This window comes from Chelonoidis abingdonii, chromosome 11, assembly GCF_003597395.2.
Source record: "Chelonoidis abingdonii isolate Lonesome George chromosome 11, CheloAbing_2.0, whole genome shotgun sequence".
Lineage (NCBI taxonomy): Eukaryota > Metazoa > Chordata > Testudines > Testudinidae > Chelonoidis > Chelonoidis abingdonii.
The window spans coordinates 46,536,062-46,546,284 of record NC_133779.1 but is presented as its reverse complement, the minus strand read 5'-3'; the positions used below and the strand labels follow the sequence as shown (position 1 = coordinate 46,546,284).

The window sequence follows — 10,223 nt, the reverse complement described above, 5'->3', positions numbered from 1 at the left end:
AACAGTAAGTCCTCCTGAAAGGCAGACAATGCTGCAGAAATAATAGCATGCAATCCTCTAATTAATGAAACTAAAGCAGACGGACTAGGGGCAGAGTTAAGGTTGCATGGACATCACCAACCAGAACATGTGCAGGCTTTCGAGTGCCTAGCTGGGTGAAATACTTCAGGCAAATAACTATTATTTGAAGAAAAATGAAGATTTGGGCTGACCAAAACAATCAGGAATTCTGGTTGATTTTGGTGAATTCTTGCTCAAGAATAAAGAAACTCGGAAAAGTTGTTTCCGATGGATGTTGTGGAATTTCCTTCTGATTTATTTTAAAAAGTCTTTAAAATGTTTTTTTTTAAAAAAAAACTCCAAATAAAACAAAACAATTCAGGTCGGATGATAAGTTTCATTTGATTCAAAATGATTTTTTTTCTTTGATTTGCTGAAAAAAAAAATTGGGGGGTCATCAAGTCCAGGTCCCTGCACTGAGGCAGGACCTAATGAACCCAGACCTGCGCTAATGGGTGTTTATCCAACCTGTTCTGATGTATTTTCCCCCACTAAGGAATGCACCCATGGGTGCCTCACATACACACTCCTGTCTTTGTTCTGAATTTTCTCAATCAGTTGCGCTCCAAACCTCTTTGTCCTGTTCCTTCCTTATGTGTTTACATATTTAATGCCAGTGGCCCTCCATTTCTGGGCCTTCCTGGATGCAGACTGATGCTCAGACTCCACCTGCAAGGTGATTTTATTCTCTCTCCTTCCTTCCCTCTGGCAGGGAAGGGGTTAAATCGGGGTGCAGACTCTTTGAAGTTGGGGGGTAGAAGGAAGCTGTTGGAATGTTCCATTAGTCTTGCAAAGGGAGGGGGGTGTGGGGGGAGCTGTGCTATAACCCGGTTGTACAAACGAGTCATAATCACCAGACTCGCAAGGATACATCACTAGACATGAGTGCGCACAAACGTGAACTGAAATTGTGTCTTTGTTGGGGGGGAGTAATAGAGTCCTCTCCTCTTCCTCCCCCTCCTGCCCCTCAAGAAGAGATGGTTCAGTCACCTGTTACAGGTGAGACATACCTGGATGCTGCCTGCCATGGTAACTGCTCATCATGGGGAAGAGGTTTGGCCCTATTAACCCTCAGAATGCTGGTTTGCCCCCAGGCATTTCACACCTTGGGGACCAGCCAGTTCCTGAGGGTTTCGGAAGGGGCCACCAGGGGGCGCTGTGCTGGGGTGCTGGCTTCTGGCCACTGGGAGCACCTGGCCCTACCTATCCCTCCCGTCCCGCTCCATCCATCGCTCTCCTGCACCCCCATCCTCCAGGCTGCCCTCCTCCCATTGCAGAGGACAGACAGGAGGAAAAGGAAACCGGCTAATGCCACTTTGCTCCACTCCTGCCTGTGCATGTCTGGCAGCAGCTCGTCCCTGCCCCCTATTGGGGAGGTACAGGGGGCAGTTTGTCTGTGTGGGCAGGACAGCCAGGGCTTGGGATGCTGTGGGGATGGGACTGCAAAGGGGAGACAGCGGGGGGCGGGCAGGGGAACAAGGCTGGGCGTGAGGGTTGGAGGTGGCGCTGCAATGGGGCTATATAAGGATGACAGGGGGAGGAGGACTGAGTGGGGGAAGGAGGGGTCAGAAGAGGAGGGAGAAGGGACCAATGTGTGTGAGGGGGTGGTAACAGAGGTAGCACAAGGATATTACTCAATGGCTAATGCAAAGCATGGCCCAGTGGCTAGGACACTAGCCAGTGACTCTGGGTCCAGTGCCCAGCTCTACCAGATTCTCCCTGTGTGACCCCGGGCAATGCTCTGAGTCGATTGGTGCCTCAGTTTCCCCACCTGTGCCATGGGGATAGCAGCACTCCTCTGCCTCATGGGAGAGAGGAGGGTTAGGGTAACTTAGAGACTGGGAAGTGCTCTGGTCCTAGGGTGACGGGCAGCCAGGTAAGTAGCCGAGACTGAATGTGAAGGTGGGTATTTAGGGGCTAGTTCCCCTCTCCCCCAAAGTGATCCACAACACTGCAACATCTGCAAGAGACAAGCCACTTGTGAGAAATCTGGGGCCCTGGTACAGGCCCCACCTCCTCTTATTTGGCCTTATTTACACAGACATTAGAGAAGTTTGGGGGGCCCCTGGAGCTCAGGTTCCCCCTTTTCCTCCTGCCTCATCTGCCCTGGAGAGAGGCTTCTCTAGGGTTGGCCACTGTCCTAGCCTAAGGCAAAGTGGTGTACTGGCCTAGGCTCTCCAGATGGACTTGCCGTGTGGACAAGGCGCTTCCTCTCTCTGGGATAATGACAAGCAGCTCCCTGGAGCACTGAGTGGTGCTCATGCAGCACTTGGAAAACCACAACACTAGAGATGAGCCAGGCCTAATCTGAACTCAGGAGCTTCCAGAGCCAAACTTCCAGCTCAGTGTGATGTCCTAGGTCTTGAACCCAGCCTGGGAGTCCCTAGATAGCTGCTGCGGCATCCTGGCCTCTGCACCCAGTGTCAGCTGAAACCTAGAGTGCCCACAAGCTGGTAGGACTACAGCCTCAGCCAAGACTCCACCATGAGAGCCCCGACTGGAGGATCATCCGACTCCACTGATTGGTCCAACCACATTATTTAAGCCAGAAGGAAGAACAGGAAGTTTGTCTGAGCAATAATGTGACTTCCTGTTGTGGCTGCACCCAACCTGCTTCCTGTTTTGCTTTTGCTTTCTCTTGTTTCCACCCTGCTCCTGCTCCTGCTCCATGTTCAGTCCTTGCCCCCCCTCCATTTCCTGCCTTTATGCCTTCAGTTACCAGGCCTGGCTCCGACCCCGGCCTCCAACTTCTAACCCTGAATGTCTTGACCCTTGGTTCTGCCATTTGGTATCTGACCTTGGCTCTGATGCTGGTCAGCTGATAGTTGCTTCTGATGCTGAACCTTGGCTTCGTTCTCCAGCCTGGATACCTGCTCTTCCCACTAGACATGACTGCTGCTCTGACTCCTAGGCCAGGTCACTTACATCTTGATTCATAACAGTCTGTCCCATCCCAGTAACTCACCCATGTCGGACTTTGGCAGCAGGGCTAAATCATATAAAAATGGCCACTGGGTTTCTAATGACCCAAAGGGACCTTGGGTTTATGTGTCCTGTTCCTCGTTAGCTTAGAAAAATGAGGCACGGGTGGTAAAAGTGAGACATTCTGCCCTGGGAGAAGTAATGTAATTGGCTTTAAATGCGGTCCTTTGGATTTATGCTGGTGCGAATGAGAGAAGAATCAGACACTAGGACTGATGTAGCTGGAAGAGCTGGATCAGAAAAGTTTGTGAAGTCCTTCCATGACCTCCTGTGTCTTGATAAGTCACAGCCACCAGCCCCCATTACAGACACACTCAGCCTGGACCCCTGGTCAGAGCTCAGGGTATTAAGGTCATGATTAGAAGACCAAATGCAGCCTTATGTACATAAGTGCCAGACTTCTCCAAGAGCACCCAACAGCACCCACTTCATTTGGGTCCTGCTGAGGAAATCCAATCCTCCAGCCTTCTGTGAACAGCTCGGCTCCCAAATGCTCACCTCGCTTTCCTCTTTCCCACAGAGCGGCCCCTCCTGAAATATCCTCCTAGGACTCTCTGGGAATGTCTAGGAGAAGCCACTGATTTGGTGTTAGGATGGTGATCCTGAGACTATGTTGGCTGCTCACGTGCCTCATCCTCACAGGTAAAGAGAGAGAGAGAGAGAGAGTGTGTGTGTATATATATATATATATATATATATATATATATATAGCTGGTTGAGAATTTTCCATTGGAACAAAGAACGATTTCTGCAAAATCAAAACTTTCTGTGGGAATTCTTTAATTTTGTTGAAAACGTTCATCTTTTCCAATTGAAAATTGAAGAAAAAAAGTTCTGCTCATTTTCACCCAAATCAGAATATTTTGATCTGTTGAATTGACCCAAAATGTTTAATTTTGAATCAGTTAAACAAAATGTTAAAATAGCAGTTCCCTGTCAGCCCATTGCCTCATGGGGGTTGTAGTTTGGGCCTCCATTCTTGCCTCTGGGCCAGGCTACCTGGAGGACTACATGTCCCATAAAGCAATACAGGCTCCCGTTACCAAGCTGTGTGGTGCATCATGGGAGTCACATGACCTTCAGTATATGATGGGAGAAGGAGCCCAGCCCAGTGCAGCCCATAGGCATCCAGCTCCCAGATTAGAACTATTAAGAGTCAATGTGCCTGAATGGGAAAATGCGATTAATGTTGAACTGATTTGAAACAAAGCATTTTGGTTCAGTTTAAAAAAACGAAATGAAACATTGCCATGCAGGAATGTCATATGTTTTCAGTCAACAGTGCTGAAACTAAATCCTTTGATGCTTCCAAACTGAAATATTCCAGGATTTCCATTCTGCAAAATAACTTTGAAATGTTGGCTTTTCATCTTGATGTGGGATGGAAAATGAATGTTGAAATATTGTCATTTCCCAGCAAATGGAAACTCCCAGTTTCCTTCAATTCATAGATAGGTGGAGGAACGTGTATGTGGATAGAGAGGCATGCATGGGGATGGATGGACGGATAGATATATAATATTAATCTGCATGAAATATCTCATCAGACTCAGAAATCAATGTCACTTTAAAGAACTCCACTCCATCAGTTTCCTAATCTCTCTCTTTCTGTGTTTCTAGATGCACGCACCACCAAATCCCAGGCGATCCAGCTGACTGGGATGGTGGGAGGGTCGGTAGTTTTCCCTTTCAAGGTTCCTCCGTGGGTGCCCGTGGAGACGATCGTCTGGAATTCGGTCACAACCCTCGCCACATTTACCCCCAGGAAAGGGAAACCAGCTGCAGTTAAAGTCCTGGATAAACGCTACATAGGGCGGTTGAGGGTCTTGGACCATACTTATTCTCTGGTGATTAGCAACCTGAGCATACTGGACAGGGGCATATACAGAGCGCAGATAAACACGGAGTTCACCACCACCGTGACAGAATACCTGCTGCGCGTATACAGTGAGTGTGGGGGTGGGCTGCTGGGGGGTCGTTTGCACCAGCTGACGGTTGAGCTATTGGTCTGTGGGGTTGCTTCTGCTTTTCAAAGGTGCTGAAATCCCATGGCTCCCCTGGATTTCAAGAGGAGATGCAGCTGCTGAGCATCTCTGGAAATCAGACCAGAGCGAGGGAGAGGAAAATCAGACTCTCGTCTCTTTTAAATTCAAATGGTGTCTGTTTCAAGAGCTCTCCTTAAACAAAGACCCCTCAGGCCAGTTTCTTCCCAGGGTCAACAGGGAGCTAGTCAGCTCCTTTGAAGCTCTTTAATGCGTGCATGGCATTCCAGTGCTCAGTTTTAATGAGGGGCTCATGCTAATTTCTCATCTTCTGCAGCTCAAATGTGGATATAACTGCCCTGTGGATAGGTGTTTATTTCAACATAAATATATATTTTTAATGAGATTCCCCATTAAAATATTTGTACATAACATCTAGCCCCTTAGACACATCCACGTGTAACACTTGTCACCTTGAAAGAGCTTGGCAAATTATGGGCCTACCCCTCCTATTGAAATCAAGGGCAAAAATCACATGGCAGCAGGATCACCAAAACCCATTTGGGGCATGGTTCCATGCTGCATATGTGGGTCTCCACTTTGTGGACTTTTGAATCTCAGGGCAAATGTTCCTGGCCATGTGGTGGTTGGTTGAAAATTTTCTGTGCAAACTGTTTTTTGAGGGAAAACTGGGTTGTTGAATAAATGGATTTTTTTTGCCTAAAGTATCTGTTGGAAAACTCACCACCCAAAAACTGAACATTTTTTGGTTTTCACCTGAAAACAGAGCATTTTGATTCGGCTGTCCTGCCATGGTGCCTCATGGGAGCTGTAGTTTGATGGCCTCACTGCCTTGTTCTCCTCAACAGGCTAGGCTCTCTGGCCAAACTCTGTCTCCCATGATGCACTACCAACGTGCATGGCTTCCCTTCTCTAAGGTGCGACCATGATGCATCATGGGAAATATTGTCTGACTAGGAAGACTGGCTTGTAGAGGAGAATGGGGACAGGAGGCACCTGAACTACAACTCCCAGGAGGCACCACAGCTATATTTCAGAATTGAAATATTTCAGTTTTCAATTTTTATCAAAAACAGAGAATATTCCATGTGGAAACCCCCTGACACACATGTTTTCTGATTAGCTCGATCTGTGACCTCCATTAACAAAGACTAATTCATTGTCTCCAGTTAGTGGCTATATCATATGTAGAAACTTAGGTTGCAGTAGCAGACTCATATCTTAGTGACCTGGTCCTTTAATTCATGTAGTTTAGACTTTCAGCTGCAGAAGGATGGGTTCAGTCCTGCAGAGGACCCCAACCAGAGGTGTTCTTCCAGAATAATCCTTCATATATGCTATGTAAAGAGATGAGAGGGCGGGAACCTGTGGAAATGACCTGGGATTGCACAGAGGGGCTCAAAGCTACGTGCAGCGCAGGGAATCCTCACTGCTCCCTTTTCCGTTTCGTATTCCCTCCGACACTCAGAGAAAATCCCAGTCCCAGATGTTGCCGTTGCCATCCTGAATGGAACCTGCAACCTCCTGCTAAACTGCTCTGTCACCGAGGGATTGGAAAGCGCCACCTTCATCTGGACGTACACCCGCAGGAGGATCATCCAGATCAAGGAAGGACCCACCCTGCGCATCTTGAGCCGGCCAAGAGCTAAAGACATGGTCCACACCTGCCTGGCGAAGAACCCCGTCAGCCAGGGCTCAAAAACAATCTCCATAGAAGACTATTGCGGTAACTTCCTATCTAAGCATCTCTAGGATCCACCTGAAAGGCATGGGGTCCTGGGGTCAGCGTGGCCATGGCAGGGCTGCATGGGTTATGATCCTGCTGCGTGAAATTCACCTCTGTGAAGAGAGCCTGCCGCGTGCCTCAGCCTCACCTAATCCTAGATGCAGGCCCCTACCCTTATAGAACCATGGCAGTGGCCCAAGCCTTTCAAACCCTGACCTGTGGGCATGGGCCAGATCTTCATTACAAAGTTTTGTTGGCACAGAGGTGCTGGTAAGTGCCCCAGACTGACAGAGCTGAGCCAGCCAAAATCCCCACGTAGGAGCAGCTGTGCCGACAAGCGAGTCCTTTTTGCTGATCTAGCTTGTGTCGTTCAAGGAGGTGACTTGACTAATACTGACAAAAGATCTCCTTGTGCTGCTATAAACTGTCCTCAGTAGGTGGCTCTGCTAGACTAGCTATACCGGTAGAGCTGTCGCAGCAAAGCTTGTCTAGTGTCGTCTGTCTAGCCTGTAGAGAGAGACGGTGGTCTGCTGCTCCAGTGCCCTGCCTCTTGCCCCATCACTTACACTAGTGGAGCGTCTGGCCTCAGGAGGTCCCAAAGATCCCTTTCTCATTTCGTAGCATTTTATACCCCATTGCGCTGGTGCAAATGCCTGCACCGGGTCATGAGCTGTCTGAGGCAGAGACTGTCGCCTTGTTTGGTGTTTGTACGGCACCTTGCACCACGGGGTCCTGGGTATTACCGCAAAGCAAAGAGCAAGTAATATTCAGGGCAATAGGGAATGGGGATAGACAGGAGCGAATAGCTGCTTTCGCAGGCAGAAAATAACCCCAGACACCTAGAGCTGCTCATTGCAGAGGCAAATGTTCACTGTGCGTTTGTCTGTTTCGACAGAAAGTGGTTCACCGGCATCCATTTTCCAAGCGCTGAAGGCAACGGGCTTCTTTGTGTTCTTTGGACTCCTCTTCAGCATGACCAATATTCTAAAATAAGGCCCACACGCTGCTGTCGAATGCAGACCAGAGTGGCGGGAATGCATGCAAAGGGAAGATTTGTTGCTGAGGAGGATACAGATGATATAACGCCAACAGCATCCAAATGTCACCAACCCTTGCTGTAAGTTGCCTGAACTGCAGCCCTTCTAACCTGCACCTGGATGTGAAGAGCTGCCACTGCAGAACTTATTACTGTGGCTTTTTAAAAAGCTACTGTAGATTACAAGCAGCAAGATGCCAAGGCATTTCCCATCTGCAGGCAGAAGGTGATAATCTCCTAACATCTCCTCCTTATGGGCATGAAGCATCACACCTGAGATCCAGCCAAAAGTGTGATTGTTTGCTCATTGTGTTAACTCCAGTTTACCAATAAAATGCACTTCTCAATCAGGCCTGAAATTACTGATGTGCTCATAAAGATGTGGGGCTTTTTTTCCAGTTATGCCAAGGCTCTGGGTGTTGCTGTAATTCATGCTCTGAGTGGAGTAAAGGGACTTTAGTGTAAATGAGACTCTATCCCCCCAAGATCTTCAGCTAATAAAGACCCCTCTGCAAATCAATGGGCCTGATCCTCCCCCGGCTTGCACCTCAGGGACTTGATTCACCATTGTACTATGCCAGTGATTGGTGACTGCTGTGGTGTGGAGCAATCTGGTGGGCAGGAAACCCCTCCCCATTTAACTGCCACCTTCCTTTCTCACTCATTTCTGCATTTGAGTTCTCGGTGCATTTATCTGGGTGGGAGGGGGAAGAAAGCCAGTTAGATGGGGGCAGTGATGTTGCCAATCCTCCACATTCAGAAATCAGGAACCAGTCCATCCAGAACTCCTGCTTTGTGAATCACAAGGTTTTGTGGTTGTTTTTTAATACTCAGTGTTGGGGTTTTTTTTTTCTTTGCCTTCTGTGTTTTTCAGCTTTAGAGTTTTTGCTTTCAAGCCTTTCTCTGCAACCACGGGGGGCTAGATCCTTTTTTTAAATGAAAGCTGAGATTCTCAGGAAGCCACCTTTATCCAGGAGCTGGGCTTGCAGAAAACAGGTCAAAATCTGGAGAGCTGGTAGCACTGGTGGCAGCTTCCCTGCCCAAATTGTTAATGAGGGGGAGCAGAGGAAGGACCTTCCTAAGTGCAGAAGATGGGGAATCCTTTAGCTAGGCTTTTACACTCTGGACTGCCACGTGGAACAGCCACGGGAAATTCTTTCTTACCTGGCCTCCGAGGCACAACTGGGCCAGGAGGGGTCAGCAGCTCCTGACAAATGCAGCATGCCTGTTGTGTCATGTACAAGTTTGTTGTTTCCTTCTCGGTCAGATCCGTGGCTGGGGAATGTCTTTTTATAAATAGCTTTCCGTGGTAATGACTGGATTCCCTGAAGCGTGGGCTGGGCTACAGTTAGTTCTGGGTACTCCATCCTTTCCACTAACTTGGTTTGCTCTTTAGACATTTGCTCTGACATCTCCCGCACAAACCGAAAGCTTTGCCACCGCGGTGGGGACAGGCAATGGTGCTTCCAGTACCTCAGCTGCTTCAGAGGAAGGTGCAAGGTACCCCCTAGTGGGTAGTTATGGAATAGCTTACCCCAAGCGAACATTCTTTCCTAATCTCTAGCGTTAGAGGTGAGTTTATGCCCTGAAGCATGAGGGTATATATCCTTTCTAAAAGATTATCCAGTCTAATGTAATGGTGGATATTCTCTTTATCCATATGCATGTCTAATCTATTTATTAATCCTGTTAAACTCTTGGTCACAATATACTGTGGCAAGGAGTTCCACAGGTGAACTATGCATTGCATCAAAAACCATTTCCTTTCATCAGCTTTAAGTGAGTTGCCTTTCAGTTTAATGGAACATCCTTTGCCCTGGTAGTGTGAAAGTTCTCAATGTCTCCCAGTCCACGTACTGTGTCAGTGTTTTGCCAGCTGTGAGGTTGCATGTGAGCCTCAACATCAAAGGCAGAAGCTGCATTTTCTATCTTTGCTGTTCTTTCTCCCTCCCCCATTTGTGTGCGTTTGTCTTGTTTTGCCTTCCAGGAAATGGGATCAGCCTTTAACACCACCAGGAATAACGACAGCTCCAGTTCATCTCTACTAACTTCCCTTTCCCCCCAAAGGACAGTTAACAGCAGCTTTAATACCATCGGAGACTGTCAATGCAGGTTTTCCTTCTAAAACTGAAACAGGGATTGGGAACAAGAAATGTTGCTAAAGTAAAAACTGTACTTAATATCTTAATTTTCAAATTCTTCCGCTTTTTCTTTCTTGCCCCTATCCTTAATAAAGCGTTAAAAGGAAGTTTAATGGGGTGTTTGCCATGGTACTAAGCAAGCTGAGATCTCTCTCTACCGAACCCCGAACCTTGTTTACCGCTGGACAGTTTCAGGGTCACGTTAACACCTTTGACACTTTGGGCCCGTTTGGTCCATCTAAATCAATACAACAGCCCTGTTCTATGTTCGTATC

General features: G+C 47.9%; 1 protein-coding gene across 1 annotated transcript; it reads left to right on the top strand.

Annotated features, from left to right (window-relative positions):
- The first annotated feature begins 1,657 nt into the window (after positions 1–1,657).
- LOC116831783 (SLAM family member 5-like) lies at positions 1,658–7,842 on the top strand. Its single transcript, XM_032792047.2, has 4 exons — positions 1,658–3,684; positions 4,663–4,989; positions 6,514–6,771; positions 7,667–7,842. Exons 1-4 carry the CDS (start codon positions 3,636–3,638, stop codon positions 7,762–7,764), a joined length of 732 nt encoding a protein of 243 aa, XP_032647938.1. The 5' UTR covers positions 1,658–3,635; the 3' UTR covers positions 7,765–7,842.
- Positions 7,843–10,223: the final 2,381 nt, after the last annotated feature.